The 24759-nt window shown below is 36.3% G+C and overlaps 2 protein-coding genes across 2 annotated transcripts in view; one reads left to right on the forward strand and one right to left on the reverse strand.

The window, feature by feature from the left end:
* Positions 1-5912, reverse strand: part of LOC145294037 (uS5 assembly chaperone PDCD2L-like) — a 30339-nt gene extending 24427 nt beyond the window's left edge. The window contains exon 1 of the mRNA XM_080141026.1: positions 5755-5912. The gene's annotated coding sequence lies outside the window, so the exon portion shown is untranslated. The remainder of the gene's footprint in view (positions 1-5754) is intronic.
* Positions 5913-6264: 352 nt separating this feature from the next.
* Positions 6265-23335, forward strand: LOC145294036 (uncharacterized). Its single transcript, XM_080141024.1, has 2 exons — positions 6265-6778; positions 19797-23335. Exons 1-2 carry the CDS (start codon positions 6405-6407, stop codon positions 21196-21198), a joined length of 1776 nt encoding a protein of 591 aa, XP_079997150.1. The 5' UTR covers positions 6265-6404; the 3' UTR covers positions 21199-23335.
* The last annotated feature ends 1424 nt before the right edge of the window (positions 23336-24759 follow it).

Raw genomic sequence — 24759 nt, forward strand, 5'->3', positions numbered from 1 at the left:
ATAGTCCAAAAAAGAGTTTCTAACCTAATAGATGCCGCACTATCAACCAGGCTTAAACCCCTGTCCCATCGCCACAATGTTGTATCTCTGTGCTTGCTTTTACAAATATTTTAAAAGAATGTGCTCTGACGACCTTGCGCAACTTGTACCCCCTCAATGTAAATACCTCCAATTAACTCAACAGGCAGTCAAATCCCACCTCTTCACTGTTGAGGTGTCTAGATGTCAGAAAGCTTTTTATTCTAATAGTTTCCTTCCTCAAACTGCTAGACTTTGGAATTTCCTCCTGGTCTCCTGCTTCCATGTCTGCTCTAACACACCGCAGTTTAAATATAATGTGAACTGACATCTCACTACTGAATTTTCTACATAGTGTCCCTGTAAATATGATCCCAAATATTAGCCTTTTATGTTCAAGTGATGCTTATGTTGAAGTGCTTATAAGCTTTGTTTCTGGTGATGAAGTAGATATACTTATGTAAGGATAGACTTTGTTATTACTTGTCATTACTAGGTCTATGACAAGAGAATATCTTTTCATTATTTTGACTCTCGAGTATATATCAGTTAATATCTTATATGTTTTCAGATAGAGTGATGTGGTTCTCGATTGATTAACTGTGTCTAATTGTGTCGGATATATACTCGAGAGTCAAAATAATGATAAGAATATTCCCTTGTCATAACCCTAGTCATTACATTTGATAAGTAGATAATCATAACTTCTATCCATAATGACATATCTATTTTTTTTTTTGTATGTACATGCAATATCTTGTGTTATGTTGAGTGTTCAGCTGTGATTAGGCTTGGCACATGCGAGATCATGCCTAGACTTATATAACTGTGTAGGAAAGAGAGAAAACTTCTGCACACTCTACTTTGTATTCACGCTCAGAGCATTGGAGCCAAAGATGATTCAGTTCTCAATTAGATTTTGTGATGATAAGATGTCTTATTCTGTACATATTCTCTGCTAAAAGTGACCAGAAGAGACAGAACTCCAGGATGCCACATTCTGTTTGTGACAAAAGTCTACCAAACAACTAACTTTTATACTCCAATGTTCCCTTTCAATAAAGTTGATTCATATTTTTGTGAAGATGTTTCTTTTGTGGAAGATGGTGACCCTTTTTCCTTATTTAATATTCAGTTTCAGTTAAATATGACTAACTCTATTAAATGACACTTTTCATCCTAACATTCTTCCAACTAAATCTAAAGTTATATATTTGTGTTTCTAAAACCATAAGACACCTTCATGTATGTCTGTGTATGTGTTTTATTTTTATAAGTAGTTGGATATGGTTAGATGATTGGTAAGGAATAAAGTCGGGATGAAGAGTGTAACTTGGTAGAGTAAGCTACCCCTGATCACATTTGACTAAAATTGTATATGGAATAAGGAAAGGGTCACCATCTTCCATAAATAAGACTAAAACTTCCACTACTAAATAAATATCAACTCTTATTAAAGAGAATACTAGAACATAATCAGAATTGTTTGGTAGGCTGGCTTTTGTTGATAAAGGAATACTGTATCCTGGAGTTCTATTCTAGCAGGTCGCTTATGGTGAAATGAAGAGTACAGGATGATGTGTCATCCTATTAACAGATGATCAAAATTGAAACTTTGTTGATGTGTATTGATTTTAATTCTTTGCAGACACATCCTAATTTCCATGCAGTTATAAGTCTTTTTTTTTTATTTCATTTTATTTTAGCTAGAGTTCTCAGAAATCATGAGGCCCTCTTCCTGCGACTAACACTTGATCTTTATATGAGATATGTAGATATTTAAATATTCTATCCTCTTTACCTGTTAAACGTTAAGTTAGTAAAGTAGTTAAGAACATTAACTTTCCTTTCCCCAATTGACCAGTTAACTATGTTATTGCATGCCTTTTTAGTGGTCTCTTGGTCTTACTGCATTCCAAAGCAATAATTCATCTAGTCTGGTGGAATATGCAACTTAATGCTGTTACTTGATGCAACATCAGTAACAGAAATTGTACCAATCTCTGAATGAGTCTGTGTATCAGTGTATAGCCGTGCCGAGGTGATCTTATTTGTGCTTTGAATATTATGTTGTTTTGAATACTTGATCAGGGTTTACTTGAAGGATGAAGTATCACTATTTCAGCAAAAACATTCAAGGATTGTGTTTATTAGGTAATTCAAACTTTCTCTGACTTAAAAAAATTTTTTATTATCATTTTGTTCAATCTGGGAGTGGGACATCCTACTGGATGCCAAACATTCACCCACCATCCCATACATTCCAACTGAGAAATCTTTTTAAGATTCTAATCGTTTTTCTTAAGTGTAATTGTTTGAATCTCTTTTGCACTTGGTTCACCGAGTATATTTGTCAGGTAGTTTTCAAAATTTCTGTTTCATTTTATTTCATGTGAAGTTCTCAGAAATCAAGGAGCCTCCTTCCTGGGGCGAACACTTAATCTCTATATGAGATACATAGATATTCAAGTTCTCCTTTACTTCTCAAACCCTAAGTTGGGAACATGATTTGTCTCTCCCCAATTGACCGTTTAAATACGTTATGTAATATACATTTCTTGTGGTCTCTTGGTTTTACTGAATTCTAAGACAAGAATTCATCTAGTCTGATCATGTATCCAGCTTCATGCTGTTACTTGAGGTAACATCATTTGGAGACGGTGCACCATTCCTTGAAAAAGCAAGTATGGGTTTGTCATACTGAGGAGAGCTTATTTGGCCTGTGAATAGTATGCGATTTTGAATATTTACTTGGGGTTTACTTGTAGGGAAAAGTATTCTCATGCCAGGTTGTCCTGACAAACCCTGTGTACAGAGAGAAATTAGACACCCAAGGATAGTATCAAGTAGGTATAAGTGCACATGTTTGAAGCCAAATTCAACCTGGGGGGAGGGGTTCCCTCAGTCCCAAAGCCACTAGATTCTACGCTTATTTGCTGAGGTGCATAGTCCTAGAAGATCCACTTGTCCAGGTTCTGCATTCTCATCCTTTGAGAAAGGGTTATTTGTTTGCTAATCGCCTACGACGCCTATACTGGGGAATGCTGATGGGTCTGTAACAACAAACAAAACAATGATCTATTTTCTCTTGTGAATCAATGTCCCCCCCCCCACTGAGTGGCTTGGCCCCACACTGACCAATCAGCTAGTAGAGGCGCATTGATTCATCTGTCCCCTAAAGAATTCTTTAACCCTTTTGGAAACTGCAATCAGCCATCAAAGAAAACTCAACTGGCAAACAATACAGGCCCCTCTCACCATCTTGGTTGCAACAGCTCATTAACTCTTGCCATAGAAGCTGACAACCCACTGGACACTTTGGCATACCAACTCTCGCTGAAGAAACGGCTTATTTCTTCCTGATTAGTTTACTTCCTATATTGAATAAACCTTTCTGTTGTTTGTCTTAAAGATGTGTTGTTTTTTCTTTTGTGTTCACAAATTTATAATTAAGACAAAAACAAATTCTCCTGCATTGGCAGAAAGTTGACAGAGAAAAAAAGGTAGTAGTTTTAAACTCAGAAATATAAAATAAGAAAATGTTTATGTTACTTGTATTAATTGAACCATTGTTCTTATCTTGAGTGTTATTTGTGCACCGTTTCAGTCGGATTGGTCTTTGTCCTTAGATATGTTGGTTATTATTTGGAAAAGAAAAGAGGAAAGTTACTGGTTCCACAGATATTTTCGTATTCTTTGAGTTAGTCACTATTTTATGGTTATTGTTTTGTAATCATGAAAAAGGTGGTTGACAAAGGGGAAACAACTCTAATAAATATTGATAGGAGATTATCTTCCTTCCATCGCCAAAATTTTAAGGGTGTACGATGTTTGTTTTTTCTACAATTAGAGGCTCCCAAGGTTTGGTCTGCTTAGCAATTTTTATTTATCTTATTATATGTGCTGCCTCCTTGAGTCGCCTAACTCTCCATCTGGCACCCCTGTCAATTATTTTGACCTCATTCCACAAAGGAAAGCGTGTTCTTTTTCTTTCCATAAGTAAGCAGCTAGTCCGATTTTTTTTTATCTATCCCCGTTTCACGCTTTATAGTATTCTTCTAGCCTTACCTTTAAGGGGCTACTGATTTTACCTTTGTATAGTTTTCCATATTTGCATGTAATCTCATATACACAATTTCTTGTCATGAGACTTTCGGTCGGAGACTTAACTCAGACATACTAGGTGTTTTTTGAGAGTCAAAATTGTTATCGGTTTTCAGGTCTGTTCAAACATATTTTCTAGAACAGAGTTCATTTCGTATTATTTGGATTCTTTGGACTACTATTTCCAAGAACCTTTGGCACAGTGGTTAGAGTATTATGAAAAATTAATTGTAAAGTGATATTCTCCTGAATGTTGTAGGTTAGTTTTCAGTGTGGACGACTAAAAATTACAATTGCGAGTTACTTAGGACCTCTATCCAGCCATGGCTGATGGAACGAGAGCATGGTACCCCCATGAAATAAATAAAGGGTTCTGTTCGAAATTCCATCCAAATTCCCAAGTTCAACAAGATACATTTGAAGAAGGTCGGAGGTTACATCAACCGAAATATTGTGAAAATGGCACTCAAGCTGAGAACAATAGTCCAAAAAATCCAAATAATATAAATAACCAATCCTCATCTCAAAAATTCAAAAGAATGCTTTTCCTATAAGATGCTGGCTTATTAAATCCCACTTTCTCGACCTTGTGTCACATCTTCCAACCATGAGGGGAAGAATATAAACAAACAATCTAACGTAACAAAATACATCTTTCAGTCAACTGTTTTTTTTCTTCACAATTAAAAGAATTAAAAATGCAATCACAAAATTAAAAACTAAAAATCCTATATAAATTTTTTTTTTAAGTATCATAAATTTATTTTTAAAAGTACTACGAAACCTAACCAAAAGTAAAACCAAAATATTTTTCTAAATTATGAAATTAAATCCACCAGAATGCATTTCCGTCAATTCATAAGCAAATCAGCAAAGTGCTTTTCCAGAATTATCCCCATACAAAAAAATGAACAAAGTAAGGAAAAATTTGTGTGGATGTACGTACCCGTGACGGAAAGAAAATATGTGTATTCTGAAAATCACGTAAATTGATCCAATAGTTTTATTTTTTATACAGTAAATCATTTTAAAGCGAATTTGAGTTTTTCCAATGTCCCATGTTAAAAATGGCTTTCTAAAATCTTGCAAGTTTGAATTAGTTGGAGTTGTTTTCAAGATGGTATCCTAATATAGCTGTTTATTTAGTCACAAAATTTGATTTTCTTATTTAAAAATAAAACTACTTGATCAATTTACGTGATTTTTTTTTTTTTTTTGGTGTACAGATTTTTCTTTATTTTTTAATATAAGTTCAATTCTGGACAAGCCCCATCAGCCATTTAAATTTTTTTAATTAATACTTATCCCCCCCCCCAAAAAAAACAATAATTATTTCAGAACCATTCGAAATTTGAAAGGAATTTGTAAGTATTGAAATTGTCGAATAAAGGCAGGCTTAAGTTTTAGCAGATTCATATGTATTAAAAAAAGTGTAAAAGTTTTGGAAATCGATGGTTTTATAAGTATAAATTTAAAACATAAAACAACATATAAAAAATTGTATGTAACTTTATCGAACTGTTTTTAACCTTATAGATAGAAGCTGTTTTTTTCATGAATAATTAATTTACTACCTTATCGTTTTTCGTAATATTTGGATATGTTACTATTTCAGACCTGACAGTTACGTACCTATTTACTATGCCTCCCCACGGGACAGAGTTAGACACCAGGGTCGTTTTTTAACGTGGAGAAAAGGTACAAAAATAAAAATTGTCTCAGTCGTGAAGGATTTCTCCTCCACCGAAAGAGAACAAGAAATAGAAGTGCAGCTGCAACATCTGAAGAACAGATACTGTGCCAGAGTTACGTAGGTAGCATTTGTTTTACTTGAAATTCAATATTTTCGTTAGAAGCATCTAAAATTAGTTATTGTTTTATAACAATTTAGTTTTATTAATAATTTAATGATCAAACGGTACCTTTATAATTAAATTTAATTTTTAAAATTTTATTTAAAAAAAGCGAAATAAAAAAATCCCAAGAACGGCGCGGAAAACATTCCCTCCAATAAAAATAAAATACTACGAAACCGAACCGGAAGTGACGAATATTTCTCCAACTGTGATTGGCAGGCGATTACAGACAAAGAACACAACAAAACAAGCGGTTAGCGGTCTGCAGAAAAAGGGGGTTAAACGGTTCAGATCGTTTTAAGATTAAATATAAAAAATAAGTAATATTTTTATAGCATTTTCGGTGAATTGAATAAAAGGTCTTCTACCCGGTTCCATAAACAGGAAACTTTGTGCTTGGTACTTCCGTTTCCGGATAAACAAGCAATGGCGGACGATGATCACACAGCGACCATAATAATAACAACGACAACAACAACGTCGGACACAGAATTAACTACGACGATCGACACAGAACCTGTCATAACCACAGTCGATCCTATTTATTCTCCTGCGGACGACACCATCACCACAGTTGCAGATGCCGACGTTCCGGATAAACGACTCTTACGGCTATTCTTCAAGAAAAAGGGTCAGAATGCGTTCTGTTGCGTGCCCACGTGCAAGAATTCCTCGAAGAAGAACCCCAATCTACATTTTCATACATTTCCCAAAGAGGGCAAGACCATCTTGTCCGGGGAGCATCAAGGAGAAAATCTACGCAAACTCTGGCTTTCACAGATCAGGAGGCTAACTTTCAGGTATGTTTTTCTCTCTAATAACATGGTAACGACACGAACTGAAAACCTGGGCGTGCCAAGTTCGAATCCAGTTCGTTTCATAGTGTTATATTATGAATAAGCGTATGGTGGCGAGAAAGAAACAGACAAACAATATAAGTTTAAATTTAAGCGATTGATTACTCAATTTCTTATAAAAATAAATGCAGAATATGGACCAAGCTATTTTTTTTTTTTTTTAGATAGGATTTTCGTGTATTGTGCAGTGAAATTAACAAAAACAGGGTAAAAAAAATCTGTACTTGTGCGTGTGCGCTTATTGAATGAAACCGTGCTAAAATAATAACTATATTTAGAAAACCATTCTTAATATGGTGAGAAGAGGGTGTTTTTTGTAACTATTCTGTACTTTCACCTAACAATTTAATAAAAAGATATTGTAAAACTTTAATTAGTGAAAGTGTATTGGGTTACCACCCAAAGACTTACCTTTTAAGAAGTGGATTACGGGGAGGTTGAAAATAAGAAAATGCCTTTCGGAATAAACACCCAACTTCTCCATGTTAAGAATGACTTTCGGAATAAACACCCTTTGCAGGTTGGACAACCAGTGCACATTGACCGTCTTGAAAATACTATTTAAAAATAGCGCGGATCAATAAGTGCACTTAGCACCCAATAAATAAATGTTACTTTTTTACCTAGCTCATTTTTTTTTGTGTGTTTTTAAAGTAATTTTAAATGCCCTTTTGTTTTCATCTCAAACATTCACGTTTTACGAGGTGTTTAACAACAAAGAGAGCTGCCCGCTGCCGACACGTGAAAATGTGGGCAACCATCTTTGTTGGGTAACACTTCGTAAAAATAATTTGTAAATAAAGGAGAGTATATTTCTTTAGTAGCAGACTTAATCAGCAACCATTGCAACAAACACATTTTGGTACAACCCACTGGTTGTCATATTTAATTTTATAGAATCGCTTTTGTATTCAGTCGTGTTTTCCTTATGAAACCTCCATAACTAAAGTGCATGCATTATCGTAACCTATCTACCGTTTAATTAAGAAATTTTCGAACCCTACAATACCACAAATCTAAACTTTGGAGATGGGAGTGATTCTTTTTTTTAATTTTTTTTTTTTTATTACATTTTCACCCCAAACAAGGCACATTGCCACTTTGGTGTAGGGGGCTACTATCAGGGGCAGCAACTACTGGGGCACTATGTTGGAATTTGGGCAGCAAGATGTCGGTTCACGTTACACTTGAACTTCTGCATGTCAGTACAGTTAGGGAAGCAGGGACCTGGAATGGAATTCCAGAGTCTAGCGGTTCTGGGGAAGAAACTACTTGAGTAGAAAGATCTTTTACATCTAGGGATCTCTACTGTGTGGGGGTGGGATTTAGCTGCATGTTGGATTTGTCGAGGGTGTCTACGTCGTAGGTGCACAAGTGTCTGCAGTTCGTCAGAGCATTTACCATTAAAATACTTGTAGAACAGGCAGAGGGATGCAACGTTTCGTCGATGGGACAGAGGCTGAAGCTTAGATGCCAGTTCAGGGCCTATCAGATTTGCGACTCTCTTTTGAACCTTGTCTAGGAGCGAGAGACTAGTAGCAGATGCACCAACCCAAATGTGACAACAATACTCCATACGTGGGCGAATGGTAGCCTTATAGAGGTACAGGATACTTTCAGGTGTCAGTAGTTTTCTAGCATGGTAGAGAGAGCCTACCTTTTTCAATATAATTGTTCCAACTCATGTTTCCTGTGAACGTTAGGCCAAGCAGTTTGAAAGATGTACTCTCAGACAGGGAGTCACTGGCCATTGCTATTGGTGGCAGAGAAGGTTTCTTGTAATTATTGAATCAAACCAGTTTAGTCTTGGCAGCATTGAATGTGACCATCCATTATGTCTCCATTCCACTGCAGATTGAAGGTCATCCTCTAGTGTTTTTGCCATTTCTTTAGATATGTGTTCATTTGTTTTCCTGTCATGCCTGTTATAGAGTGTGGTATCATCAGCATATATACCCATCTCAGAGGCAGTTTTGTCGGGGAGGTCATTAATAAATATTAGAAACAATAAAGATCCAAGGATAGACCCCTGAGGCACTCCCGCATTTATATCGCACTGTTTAGATGTACGACTGTCGAGGACAACCTGGATTTTTCTCTTATCTAAGAAGGATTTAATTATGTTAAGTATTCTACCAGTGATACCGTATGATTTAATTTTCCTGAGGAGACCCTTGTGCCATACCCTGTCAAAAGCCTTAGATATATCTAGAGTTACCGCTCTGCCCTCCCCCGCTTTGTCCAGTGAATGGTATATACGTTCAGAGATTACAGTGAGGATGTCAGCTGTGGAACGGGCTTGTCTATACTAAATCAACCTAACATGACAAGTGTATTTGCGAAGTTTTGTCACTGCATAAGCAGATGGGCCCAGTGTATAAAATCAACAGTATGTTCTTTGGTTAGACCGGAATGAATTTTAAGTGAATGTTTCTGTTTACAGCACGATTGAACCATGATACTTGACTATTGCATTTTAAGTTTTAATTCAAGCCGTTATATACAAATAATTTTATAAAATCAGCAGTAGGGTTGTTGCAGCAGGTCAAGAGGTAGGTACCAATTGACCATATAACTACAAGATAGACACAAAGGCCAAGAGATAACAACAATAACAAAGAAGAATGACAAACACTAATAATATTCGTTTAAAGATGATGGATATCATGTTTTATTTACTGAGAATCAAAATGGTAAATTTCTAGGTAATGGAGATCATATACTTAGGATCAGTCCAAGTGAGACAGAGTCAATTGCTGATAACTGTTAGCTGAATGTTAGTGGGCACTGGAACAGGTAGCTAGGTGTCAGCAGGCACTGGAAAGCATCAGTAGGCTCTGGAATGGATAGCTTAAGGTCAATGGGATACTGAAACAGGTACCCTAACATCAGTACACACTGGATCAGGTAGCCGGACGTCAATGGGCTCTAGAACCTGGTAACTGTTGGAAATCATGGAAAGCTACTGCAGGTTGCAAAAGACACTAGAAGCTGCAGGAGTCGCTGGAGTGGGCCAGAATTCGAGAGAGTAGTTTCAGAAGGCAGGCAGTAATTGTTTGCAGATAGTTTATGGTAATAGTTTGTTGTAGTTAGCCACGAAAAGAGCTGTTTGAGCTACTGCTGCAACTGTTACTGAAACCCTTTGGCTGCTGGGCTCGGTCAACTTTACTGTTAGTGTCAAAGTTGCATTTTCGGAGGCTTCCTGCTTCTAGCTGAGTTAAGGAAATTTTGCAGAGAAAATGTTCTCTTTATAAAAGAGTGCTGAAGTTATAGGAATGGTGCCAATAAAAAAAAATAAGCAAAATTAAATCCCAACCGAACTTCTCACAATCAAGTGTTTTAGATGTTTTTTTTTTTTTTTTTTTTTTTTTTTTTTTACAAGGGTATCACCACTTATCAAGGCCAGAGGCCACTCGAGGATAAGGGTTAAAGAGTATGCAGTGGTCAAAAGGACAATATAGTAATCGTTAGAAGTGTAAATTTAGTAAATTGGATTACTTAAGGGGAATGGCTCATCAAGAACTTGTTTACGTTGGACTTGAAGATGACCATATTGTAGTCAGCTGGAAAGCAGGTAAATGAAAGCAAGTTCCACAGGTGTGCAGTTTTAAGAAAGAAGCTTTGTTCATGGAATCTACATTTTAGGTTTAGGCACAGATAAAGAGTGGGGGAAATTATTGATAGTGTTTTCAGCCAGACGAGTGTTTCTTTGGAATATTTGTCGAGGGAGGGTTACCATAGATTGGAGCTCAGATGAGCACCTGCTGTACCAAATGCTCAGATCAAAGGAGAGAGAATCAGAAGTTTATATAGAAGCTGAATAGTGTAAAATAGAACTAGAGCTCTTAATAAACCATGATATAATCCTAGTTCATTCAAAAAACTATTTTATTTATGGACAATTGTTTCTGCTCATTTTGTAAATATACACATTTATTGTTATTATTCATATATCATTTGACTAGCATGGAGACCTGACGTTGCCTGGGATTGAATGTGGATCAATAAATGTTCCATCCGACCATATTTTTGTTATCGAAATTGGTTAAATCGCCTATTTTTCAATTAAATCAAGTGATAGCCTGCTCGAGAGGAAGCTTCACATGCCTCCTCACAATGACTTAGTCAACAATACATTCTAGTCTACATTTCACTGTAGAGAACCTGCTGTTGATTTTATAAAATATAATGGCTTAAATTAAAGTTTAAATTGCAAATTCAAGTATTATGGTTCAATTGTGCTATAAACAGAAAGATTAATTTCGAACACGCTCCTATCTTATCCTAGAACCTACTGTTGATTTTATATGCTGGGCTTCTCTGCTTGTGTAATGATAAAACTTTTCAAACATAATTGTTAAGCTGTACAAGGTGTTAACTTTGGTTAAAATCAGACTTGCTTCCTCAATCGAGATTTTTTCGATTTTCAATTTTTGATACTTATCACATGCATTCTGATACAAAACCTATGAAGAACACTCCCAGACACATCAAATACATTTGTGTGAAAGTTTTAAAAATTGGCCCAGCTGTTTTCTAGTCCATAGGGAATGCATACACAAGTGTCTTTTTATATATAAATAAATAGATATATTATAAAAGAAGAAAAATGGGATATATCATTAAATATGTATGTTTCTTAGACACTTTTTTTCAGCCTGATTGTGGTTTGTTATGCACTCACAAAGCTTATTTTAAATGTTCAAATATATATACTACTAGCGGGGTTACCTGGCATTGTCTGGGTGTTTGGAGGTGTGTGTGCCCGGATAAGAATAACGAAGTAATAACCGTTTTTAAAAATTAAAAAAAAAAAAATGTTAAACTTCTTTAAAAAATCGGGGGAAAAAAAACAAAAAAAAAAACAGCAAACAAACGTAAAACTTCTTTAAAAAGAAATTGGAAAAACAAAAACCAAAAATAAGGGGAGAAAATGATGAACGTGTTTGGAAAAACAAAAAACACAGCGAAAAAAAAAAAAGGCATAAATAACCCTTCAGTCTGGTTAAGCTCACGGTGGGTTTCACCCAGTGGAAAGCATAGAACGAAAAGGAACGTTAAAATTCCATTCCAGTTTTTTTAAGCAACTACGAAGTAAAGAAAACTCCAACCGGCATTACTTCGTAACTGTCCCTTGTCCACGATCCCGGAAAAGTGATGACGGGGGAAGGAGGAATTTATTAGAGAGAAAAGATTTTACTACTTCCATTGATTCTAACCGATGTGGCATTGTACTCTCAACAGAAAAAATATAGGAATCTATGATTATCGAGGAAGTGGAGAAGTAATATGCCTATAATACCTCAGATATTTTGCTGCAGTTTGTGCATATTACATTTGCATAAAATGTCTTGATTTTTAATCCTATTAAGGTCAAAAACATAGGGGAAAAAATGAGTTCATTTTATATATATATATATATATATATATATATATATATGTATGTATATATGAGGGATAAATGTGTATCTTTACAAAATTGTTTGTAAATAAAATGTTTTTGCACTTATATCACGTTATATATTATTTAATACTGTTTTGTGTGTGCTAGAGTGTATATATATATTAGTAATGCGACGATTTCAATATTTTTCCTGATTCCGATACAATTACCAATTCCAATTTTTTTTTCTTTTCTAGGACATTATAGACACCTGTGTAGTATGTACATACATTTTGCGGTCACGTTAAAATACATTTATAGGTCGTCAGAATTTATATAGTTCAGTTGAAAATATATAAATATGTATTATTTTATTAGTAGCACCAGTAATGGAAAATTAGGTTTTAAACAAAGGTAAAAATAAAACAATTAAGAGTCGTTTTTGGGACTGGAAAGTAGGCAAAAAATTTCAGATTCTGATACACCCAGAAGTTCTGATTTTTTTTCCGATTCTGATTTCAATTAATTGTCCCATATATATATATATATATATATATATATATATATATATATATATATATATATATACTTATTCATTTTTTTATGGTTTCTTATTAGACGATTGGTTTTATTTCACGCTAGAAACTCACTTTGTACCTTCAACTTTATTCGCACCTACTAAAACCAGCCCATATATCTATTTACCAAATTACACATGACTCAAAACTTACTGTTTTACCCGTACTATATTGCACTCGCATCTCATGCCCTGCTGTCATCTAAAATATAGTTTGGGCACAACTCGTAGTTCAATTCTTAACACCTACTCACACTTTAATGTTATACTAGACCCAAGCTCACATGAATAAAAAAAAATAAATAAAAAAAAATAATAAAAAATATATATATATATATATATAAAAGAGAAAGCCTCAAACCACATTATCTCCTCCTAACAAGCCTCCGTACAATCATAGTTGCTTACACTGCATGAGCTCTACTCAACCCCTTTATCGAGTAACAATGAAATAACAATGTCCCTAATTCACTTTGAGGAGTGTAACTATTTAGCAGATATAACCTCTACAAACTAACCGAATAACATTAACTAACCACACGGGGTCGCAGAAATACCTGGATTAGAACCCAGGCGCGGAGCAAACCCTCTCAGTGGTGACGGACCCAGTAGATCTTTCCAGATCATCCGTCTAGGAGAAGGAAAACTCTGAAACTAAACCAAAGAGGAGGGAGGCCTCTTCAGTCTTGGATGACAACCTTCCTAGAGCTGGTAACTCAAACAAATTACCGGTTTGCAAACCTAAATTGCTTAAGGAGTAGATAGGTCCTGCCTATCGCCCGGCTTCCATACTCCTTCTTTGCTTATTAGTCAGGCGCAGAGATACTATCACAGTGATTCGACAGAAACACCCATTGGTAGATCTTGTTTCTTGTCTAGGGCAATGAACGCCGTTTCCCCACTCCCGACACACCCCACCCCTAAAGCTGGGCACTTGAGTGCTTGAGTACCATATATGCCTGAGCAATTAGATTGGGTTGACCTTCCTCTGATGGGTTGAGGGTACTGGATTGACAGTTACTGGCTGCTGTTTCCGACTGGTAGTACAGGAGCCCTAACTCTTTGGTAGCGCTTAGAGCGGCTGCTCCATCAACAGTTGTATAATATCGGGATGTTTGCAGTGCCATGGCGCGCATGGAAAGGGACCCTGCACTCATCCCCGGTGGGCTTTCCTGAGGCCACAGTCCTAGTTGATGGAGGGTCAGCTGATGGTCTACTTGTGATGCATGTGTGATATTCTGCATAACCTCCTGTTCGGCTTCCCCTTACCTAACTGAAACTTGTTAAAAAACATGATGACAGTACAATCTAAAAATAAGCTTAAACCAGGCTTAGGGTCAAACAAATCCAACTTGCCTCCTCCCTTGAGGCTTGCATTCACAAATATCCGTGGGCTTAGAACTAATTTAGCTGATGTTGAAGCATTTCTCCTAACAAATACCCCGGATATCTTAGCACTAAGTGAGACTAACCTACGCTCCTCCATCCCCTCTAACTACTTAAACATGCCTGGATATCTCCCACTCTGCTGTAAGGACTCTGACAGACATATGCACGGACTTGGAGTTTACATTCGTAATACCCTTCCCTTGACTAGAGAAACAAACCTAGAAAAGGATGATCAAGCCTTTATGTGCTTTAGACTAATCATGCAACACAACATTAGCTACTTTTACTTTCTCTACCGCTCTCCCTCGACCCAAGACTGCACCATAATAAACAAAGTATCTGACAGCATAGACACAGCACTCTCCTTCGACACTAGCGCCCAAGTACATGTATTTGGCGACTTTAATGTCCATCACAAAAACTGGCTTGGATTCTCTACTTACACAGATGCAGCAGACAGCGCAACTCATAGCTTCTCTGTATCTCACTCCCTATCGCAAATTGTTACTTTTCCAACCCGTTTCCCTGATCAGGAAGAACAACACGCATCACTATTAGATCTATTTTTGACCACAGTTCCTGATGATTGTGTAACGAAAGCCGATAGCCCACTTGGGAACGCTGATCATGCGGTGATAATGGTTGAAATCGCCCTAAACTCTAGACCAAAAACTGAAGAGCCAGTGCTCAAAACAACGAGATATTATAAAAAGGCTGACTGGGAAGCCATCAGAGATCTTATCAGAGACGACCCATGGGGAAATATTTTTTCTTTTCCTGCTGAACAGTGTGCAACCGAGACCACTGAATGGTTCAAAACTGCAATCGAAGCGCATGTTCCCATGCGGAAATTCTATAGCAAGCCCCACTCTCCCCAATGGTTTACTTCGACTTGCTCAACTGCCATTGCTAAAAGGCAGCATGCATTCCGCAGGTTTAACCGACATAAGTCCAGTTCAAACAGACAGAAGTACATAGAAGCTAGAAGTAACGTTAAGAAAGAAATAGCGACAGCTAAGAGGGAATTTACGGAAACCACTAAAAAACGCATTGAAGCACAAAAACTAGGAACTCGTGACTTCTGGAAAATCTACAACAGTGTAGTAAATAATGGGCAATCAACAATTCCCCCACTAACCAACAATCACGAGGTTCTTTGCTCAGCAACCGAGAAGGCTAACATGCTTGCCAGTCGGTTTGCTTCAAACTCCAAACTGGACCCTCTAAACCACCCCCTACCTCAATTTCCTATGCGGACAGACGCCACGCTAGACGATCTGATAATCACCCCTGCTCAGGTGCATGCTATCATAAAAAACCTTGACACTTCAAAAGCATGTGGACCCGACCTCATCCCAGCTGTACTATTAAAAAAGTGCTCAGCCGAAGTAGCTCCAGTTCTCTCAAAACTCTACAACAAATGCCTTAATGAATCTTGCTTTCCAGGTTGTTGGAAAACTGCTTCTGTGGTACCAGTATTCAAGAATTCTGGCGAAAGAACTGACCCATTAGCCTCCTCCCTCTTTTTGCCAAAATATTTGAGACCTTAATTAACCATGCTCTAGTCCAGCACCTTACAGATGCTAAACTTCTGACTGACCAACAATATGGATTTAGATAAGCCCGTTCCACGGCAGACATCCTTACTGTAATCTCTGAACGCATATACCATTCACTGGACAAAGCGGGAGAGGGCAGAGCGGTAGCTCTAGATATATCCAAGGCTTTTGACAGGGTATGGCATGAGGGTCTCCTCAGGAAGATTAGATCTTACGGTATCACTGGTAGAATTCTTAACATAATTAAATCCTTCTTAGATAAGAGAAAAATCCAGGTTGTCTTTGACGGTCGTACATCTAAACAATATGATATAAATGCGGGAGTGCCCCAGGGATCTATCCTTGGACCTCTGCTGTTCCTGATATTCATAAATGACCTCCCCGACAAAATTGCCTCTGAGATGGGTATATATGCTGATGACACCACACTCTATAGCAGGCACGACAGGAAAACAAATGAACATATATCTAAAGTAATGGCAGAAACACTAGAGGATGACCTCCAATCAGTAGTGGAATGGGGACAAAAATGGATGGTCACGTTCAATGCTGCCAAGACAAAACTGATTTCATTCAATAATTACAAGAAACCTTCTCTACCACCTATAGCAATGGCCAACGACTCTTTATCTAAGAGTACGTCTCTCAAGCTCCTTGGCCTAACGTTCACAGGAAACATGATTTGGAACAATTACATCGAGGGCATTGCCAGGGCCGCTGCGAGGAAGGTGGGCTCTCTCTACCGCACTAGAAAACTTCTAACACCCGAAAGTATACTGTACCTCTATAAGGCCACTATTCGCCCATGTATGGAGTATTGCTGTCATATTTGGGCTGGTGCATCGGCTACTAGTCTCTCGCTCCTTGACAGGGTTCAAAAGAGAGTCGCAAATCTGATAGGCCCTAAACTGGCATCTAAGCTTCAGCCTCTGTCCCATCGACGAAACGTTGCATCCCTCTGCCTGTTCTACAAGTATTATAATGGTGAATGCTCTGAAGAACTGCAAGCACTTGTGCCCCAACGACGTGAACACCCTCGACAGACCCGACTAGCTGCAAAATCCCACCCCCACACTGTAGAGATCCCAAGATGTAAAAGATCTTTCTACTCCAGTAGTTTCTTCCCCAGAACTGCTAGACTTTGGAATTCCATTCCAGGTCACTGCTTCCCCAATTGTACTGACATGCATAAGTTCAAGTGCAACGTGAACCAACATCTCGCTGCCCTAATCCCTACATAGTACCCCAGTAGATGTTTCCCCTGATAGTAGCCCCCTATACCAAAGTGGCAATGTGCCTTATTTGGGGTGAAAATGTAATAAAAAAAAAACTAAAAGAAAAAACTATTATGCTGAATTCTATTTATGCATAATGTCTACATTGTGAATAATTGCTTAGAATTTAAGATCATAACGTTCTAGCACACAAGAATATATATATATATAAAACCTTCCGAATGTGAGAGAAGATATAATTATTTCCACAGCCAGACAACATGGCAGCTGACAAGAGCCATGACAGCCAACAAACTAGAAGTCCAAGACTTGAGTTTCGCCCTCATTTGGGCTCATCAGTTAGACACATCCAAACTTGGGATTTAAAACCCAAGCCTCTTGCATATATATATTAAAATGTTTGACTCATGTTCAGGTAACCTACATCTGAAATTTCAAGTGTTTAGACCCAAAATTGGCAGAGGAGTTTGATAGTCTGCAAAGGTCAACTCTTTCAACTTTGACCTCTTGGCAGTTCAAATTTTTGGCCAAAAACCGATTAAAAAGCTTGCCCTATGTATGAATACACTTTATGTAAAATTTCAAATGTTTAGACAAAAAATTGGCTGATTTTGTAGAGACCGCAGAGGTCAAATGTTTTTAAAGTTTGACCCCAATTTTGACCCCCTTAAAATTTATTGTTTTGGGTTCAAATAAAATTAGAATGTTTGATCCATGTCCAAGGAACCTACATCTAAAATTTTAAAATTGACAGAGGAGTTTGGTAGAGTTTTCAAAGGTCAAATCATTGAACTTTGACCTGTTGACAGCCAAATTTTTGACTGAAAACCAATTAAAAAGATTTTTCCAAATCTCAATACTCCATATGCCAAATCTCGAATCTATAGACTGAAAATTGACCGGGTTATTTGGTAGGGAAATGTACAGACAAATTCACTTTTATAGATATTCATAAGTGACCTTGTAGGTGTGTGTGCGGAAAGTCTCTACTAAACTCCTCTCTGAATATTTGGTTTACAGAGTTTAAATTTGATATACAGTATATTTTAACCTGTACCACACTTTGGATTTGGTTTTTAGCTGGTAAAATAGCTGTTAAAGGATCAAGATTGAAAAAAAAAAAACATTAACCTTGACCTGACATGAGTCCATTATGCCCATTTTTTTTTTCTGCACATGCTCTAATTAAAAGTTATAGGTCAAAAAACATATTGTGCAGTTTTTTTGTGTACAAAATGGGTTTCAGTCATATGCTAATGGATAAGGCTGGAGAGCTATATGTTTTCATTTCGAATTTAGCTGATGGCACACATAATTTTTTTTTTCACTTTTGAAATGACTACTTTATATTAGGTAATCGATAGAGAATTGCCTCTATAATAATAAATACAAAATCTGCATAAATTAAAATATAATTATTTGTATTTTACAACTGGGCAATGTCGGGCAGCCTGCTAGTGTGTGTGTGTGTGTATGTATATGTGTCTATATGTTGTTTTTTCAGAATTTAAATATAACCACTAAACTTATATATTGCTCTATTCTTAAATATTGAGCTTTTCCTTTTTGGCTAGGATCGCCCTGAAAGTATTACTTCAAGTAATATCTATCTGGACTTTTCATCTGATTTCTAATCAGTGTCTTATCTCGATTATATATATATATATATATATATATATATATATATACTTTGTCTGTCTACCTGAGAAATGAGCTCTACCAAATTCATCGCTCAATTTTTAGTCCACAAATTTGAAACTTGATATATAGGAAATTTGGATCTGTGAAATAAATTCAATTTATCTTTAACCAGTAAAAATAGTTGCTAAGAGGTAAAAATTGAAAAAAATCGGAACTCTGCATGCGTAAATTAACTTAAAGTCTTCTTGTACACATGCACAAATATACATTTAAACATTAGTTCATTTTTAACTGTCTTCTCCATCTGATGATGGCTTAAACGGTAATCACTAAGGCTGAAGTGCTAAATGTTTTGGTTTTGATTCTAGCTGATGGCACCCAAGTTATATATATTTTTTTTTTTTGAAATCATTAAACATTATTACATTGGATACAACAATGTAACAATCAATAGGAAATCGGCTTTATAATAATAAATACAAAATTTAAATTAGTTTTTTTTTTTTTTTTTTTTTTTTCAAATTGTTGTAACAATCCATGTAAAATAAAAATATCTTTTCGCGAACATGAAAAAATAGATTTTAATTTCACTGGTAAGTTGAAAGTCCAAAATTTTTATCATTAGTAACAGTAATGGAAAATTAAGTTAAAAAAAAGAAAAAACAAAAGAATCAGTTTTTGGCATTGTAAAATAAGCACAATTCTTTTTCCCAATTCTGATTCCAATACGATTTTGATTAAACATCCTAACGTGTGTGTGTGTGTGTGAGAGTGAGTGAGAGAGATATTTTTGAATTAATGTAAAACTTGTTTACATGTTTCAAAAACAATGGAGACATGGATTTTGTATTTCATAAATTATTGATTAAAGTTAAAAAGATCCCTTAACAATTCAAATGAATGCAAGACTTGATTTGTGTACATATTTCAAATAATCAATTAATATCTCCAGGAGTGTATTTCATATAAGGGGGAAGGTCCTCAAAAATTCCCCCTCTCCAATGAGAAAGAAAAAGGAACAATATGTATTTAACAAATTATTAAACAGTGCTTTTATCAGCTCCAGTAGCATTTGTTTTTTTTTTTTTTTTTTTGTAATTATGATTATTATTTGATATACGAATATGATATCGATGTTTTTTTAATACAAGTTAATTTTTTCTTTTTCCTTTTGTAGAATAACGAAAGACACTCTTGTGTGCAGCCAGCACTTCAACAGTGCCGACTACAAGCCAAGAACCAAAAGAAATAAGCTGTACGGTCAACCGGGCCATTCACACCGACTACTCGACAATGCCTACCCAACGCTTTTCAGTTGGAACAATTGGGGTAAAGGGAAAAAACCAAGGCATGAGTCACATAAAGACGAAACGCCACCAGATGACACCAGTTGTGTCGATGATGTCGGTACAAAAGAAGGATTGATTAACAAGCTCTCAAACGGACCTACACCTACAAAGTTCAAGCTAAAAAAGATGAAATTACCAGTGATTGATATGATGCATAATTACAGCCTTCCCAGTGAGCTTGACAATGCGCACGGTGTGATAAGAGATTTGCGCACGCAGATAGATCAGACAAAAGTAGAGAACCTTCGCTTTTCATTAGCACGTTACAGTAACGACAATGCCATCATCGAACACTACACGGGTTTTGCCTCCTATGATGCGCTTACCAAATTCTTTAAGACACTTGAAGAATGGGAGCACGCGTCAATCATGAGGTCAAAGATCCGCATCAACAACCGCTCTACAGAAGAGCTCCAGCCAGTTGGGTCAGAGAAAGGGCTCGAGTTGATTGAGCAATTTGTTCTTTATCAAATGTATGTCTATCGGGGTCTGTCAGAGATGGACCTAGCTACCCGATTTATCATTCCAGTGGCAACCGTGATGAATATTATCATCACGTGGGCAGATATTTTGTTTTTTTTCTTGGGCGTTTGGACTGCGTGGCCCTCACGAGAACAGGTCCGAGAGTCCATGTTGCCGTCTATTTTTCAGGATAGTAAATATGCTGACATTAGAGTCGTGTTTGAGTGTGCAGAACTACGGAACAAAGATTCCTCCACCATGCTGCTCAAAAGCCAGTCATACCAAGATTACAAATCATCTTACGCTTATAAAGGGTTAATAGGACTAGCGCCAAATGGTACTGTGACTGTTGCTTCGCGCCTTTTGACTCACTCTCTGTCAGATGCTGAGCTCCTCTCAAAATCAGGAATCTTGCAGTTGTGCGAGAAAGGGGACGCAGTTTTGATCAATGAGGACTTTGCGATTGGTGATGTCTGTAGCGAGCGAGGTATCACGATGTATCATTCACCTTACAAAAACGGGGAGCCGTATACGCAGGCTTCAGAAGTCGTCTCCGTGGAAGAGGTTGCTTGGCTACGGACGTATGTGGATCCAGTTGTCAGGCGGATACATGAGAATGTCCTTTTCCATCAAATTCCCAACAGCATGAAGGATACGATCTCTCAAATGTGGGTTGTTGCGTGTCTGATTTGTAATTTTCAAAATCCAATAAGTGATGATAATAGTAATGATAATACTTGCGGTTCCACGGATGACAATAGTATTTGATGATATTTCTGCGATGAGGTATCGTCGTTTGCATGTTTAAGATGGTTATCAACATCTTTATTGTGATTATCTTTGCAGCATTTCGCCCATTTTATCATTTGGGCTTCTTCTGGTATCTTTTATCATCATAGTTAACCAGCTGTGGGGTTTGAACTGGACTCTTTGTTTAATCTGCTCAGATAGACTGAATTCATTTGGTGTTCAAAGATTGAGATATCTTGCACATTGGGACTGGGGAGATAACTATGCATTATATCAACTTGTGGATTAAATAAAGAGTTCAGTTCAAAATTCCGCAAAGGTTTCTGTGTTTGACATAAAAATTTTAAGGTTCAAAAAGAGGAACATTTTATTGAACTCTGTATCTATATAGAATCACAAAACAAAAGAATGTAGAATGGGGTTGTAAATAGATGTTAACATTTAATGCTACTAAGACTAAGCTTCTTTCCTTTAACAACCATAAGACACCTCAACCACTAGTTTCTATGACAAATAATATCCTATCCGAGAGCCCATCTTTCAAACTCCTCGGCATAACATTCACAGTCAACATGAATTCGAACAAATATATTGAGGACATTGCCAAGGTTGCTGTAAAGAAGATAGGATCCTTCTACTATGCTAGAAAATTACTCCCCCCAGAAAGCATACTATATCTTTACAAAGCCACAATTCATCCATGCATCAAGTATTGTCACATCACCACAATTCATCCATGCATCAAGTATTGTCACATCTGGACTGGTGCATCTACCATTAGTCTCTCCGGCTTGGATAGGGTCCAAAAAAGAGTCTCAACTTTAATAGATTCTGCATTGCCAATCTTTGTCACATCACCACAATGTTACATCCCTGTGTCTGTTTTACAAGTACATTAATGGAATGGGTTCTGATGAACTCATAGCACCTGTGCCCCCTTGATGTACATACTCCTGACTAACAGCAAAATCCCACTTCTTCACTGCTGAGGTCCCTAGATGCCAGAAAATTTCTTCCTTCAGACTGCCAGACTTTGAAATTCCCTCCCTGTTTCTTGCTTTCCTGACTGTACTAACCTACTGAAGTTTAAAGGTAATGTGAACAGACATCTCGCTAATCGACGCCTGTTAGATATGATCCCAAATAGTAGCCTTGTGGCAACATGACTTATTTGAAGTGAAAAAGAGTAAAATAAAAATTATATCAAAATGAGATGAAGATTTGAGATGAATTGCTATTTCAGATTATTTGCAGAACTATTCTCATCTCGGTTGTTAGTTTCACAATGATGTAACCTCCGATCTTCTTCAGATGCTGCCTTTTCGAACCTGGGAATTTTTATATCAAACACAGAAACCTATGTGGAATTTTGAACTGAACCCTTTATTTAATCCACAAATTAAACCTGGCCAATAAGGGGTGAGGACATGTGTTCTGCGAGTCTTAAAGACGGGCTTGGATTTGATGAGCTTCTGTGGAAGATTAAATCTAAACAACACAGGGAAATGTGTGCACAACTGGAGACTTTGATGATTATGCCCATTTTTGAAAGAATGGATGCGACTTATTGAGTTAGATGTAGAAGAGTTTTATTTTTTTAATTTTTTTATTTCATTTTTCACCCCAAACATGGCTCAGTGCCACTTTGATGTAGGGGCATAATTGCAGGAATACTATGTAGGGAGTTGAGCAGCAAGATGTCTGTTTACATTATTTCAAAATTTTTTTAATTAAAAAAAAATTTTTTTTATTACATTTTCACCTCCAAACAAAGCATAATACCACTTTGATGTAAAAGGCTACTGGCAGAGATATAAGTTGCAGTGATACTATGTAGGGAGGTTAGCAGCAAGATGTCTGTTCACATTACACTTGAACTTCTGCATGTCAGTACAGTTGGAGAAGCAGGAACCCAGAAGGGAATTCCAAAGTCTAGCAGTTCTGGGGAAGAAACTATTAGAGCAGAAGGCTTTCTTACATCTACGAATCTCTACTGTGTAGGGTTAGGGCTTTAGCAGGTTCAGTTCGCAGGAAAAGCCGAGTAAAATATTGAAGAAAGTGATAAGTGAGCTGAGATAAAGACTAGATGAATGTACATGAATATTATTTGGACAACAACTTGGATGTTATCTTCAATAAATTTTGATCAATGTAAGTTGAAACTCTGTGAATCTATATGAAATTTTGTTGAAATATTGCACAACAGATAAAGGTGTTAAGTGAATATCGGTTCTAAGTGACAGTATTTTGGGGTTAAAAATTCAATTTCCACAATAGGTGATACTTATTTGATTTGAGGCACTCCAATTAAATAAAGGATGCAGTTTGAAATTCTTAGAAGTTTATTGACGCTGGCAATAGACACCTGATGATTAGAATGGCTGAAACGTTCCAAGGATAAAACAACAACCAAGATAAAGATACAACCATTTGAAACATTTAAATAAAAACTATATATCTTTGCCTTCAATATCTGAATGATATTTGCCAAATTAAAATAATATGATCAAATAGATTTGAGGCACTCCACAATGTCCAACTACAGAAAGGACACATTTTGTCTGAACACGTTTTTTTTTAATTTCTGGTTTCAACTTGTATGATAAATTAATGATTTTTATATGAAAAAAATCCAATATTTAATTTTTCTATATATAATTCTATATTTAAAAACACTTTATATATGATTCAATATTAATTTTTTTTTTTATTTAATCCAATATTTAAAAAAATTCTCTTATATAATCTAACATGAAGAATTTTTTGTGTAATTCAATATTTAAAAATTTTTTTTGTATAATCCGATATTAAAACTTTTTCATTTTATATAATCCTATACTTTTGTAAAACACCTCTGCCAAACATCTATTTATTTAGATATTTTCTAAAAATTGCTGCATATTTTTTTTTAACATTTTGCTTGGATAAAGTTTATAATTAAAACTGTACTTTTTTCTCTTTATTTTATTTTAAATCTTCAAAGTTTACAAAAGAAAACGTTTTATACTCAATGATTAAAAAAAAAAAATGTACATATAATAAAACTATGTATTTTTCAGTCTATTAGTAAATGTTTTTAAAGACTCCCTTCTACATACATTTCTTAATAAAAGCATCAAATAAAAACGTGCATCAAATCTGTTGCCAAGGTTGCTGGAAAAATAGTGGAATCCTTCAACTGCTCCATTAGAGATCTCATTGCTGATGCAATTCTCTACCTATATAAAAGCCAGGTACATCCAAGGATGGAGTACTATTGCCACATCTGAGTAGAAGCTGCTAGAAAGGTCTTATCCTGTCTTGACAGTTCAAGGTAAACTTTGTAGCCTAGTGGGAGATGCCTTTTTATCTTCTCTGCAACCTCTTTCCCACAGAGGAGACGTTGCTAGCCTGTTTCTGCTTTATCATTATTTTCATGGCAAGTGCTTGTCTTAGCTCCAATCTGTGGTTCACCTCATCCTTGCCAAACTTTCTTGAAAAACACTCGTCTAGTTGAAACCATTGTCAATTTTCCCCTACTCTTTATCTGTGTCTAAACCTAAACGTAAATTCCATGAACAAAGCTTCTTTCTTAGAACT

Source organism: Euprymna scolopes, chromosome 15 (assembly GCF_053919585.1).
Source record: "Euprymna scolopes isolate OS-2025 chromosome 15, ASM5391958v1, whole genome shotgun sequence".
NCBI lineage: Eukaryota > Metazoa > Mollusca > Cephalopoda > Sepiida > Sepiolidae > Euprymna > Euprymna scolopes.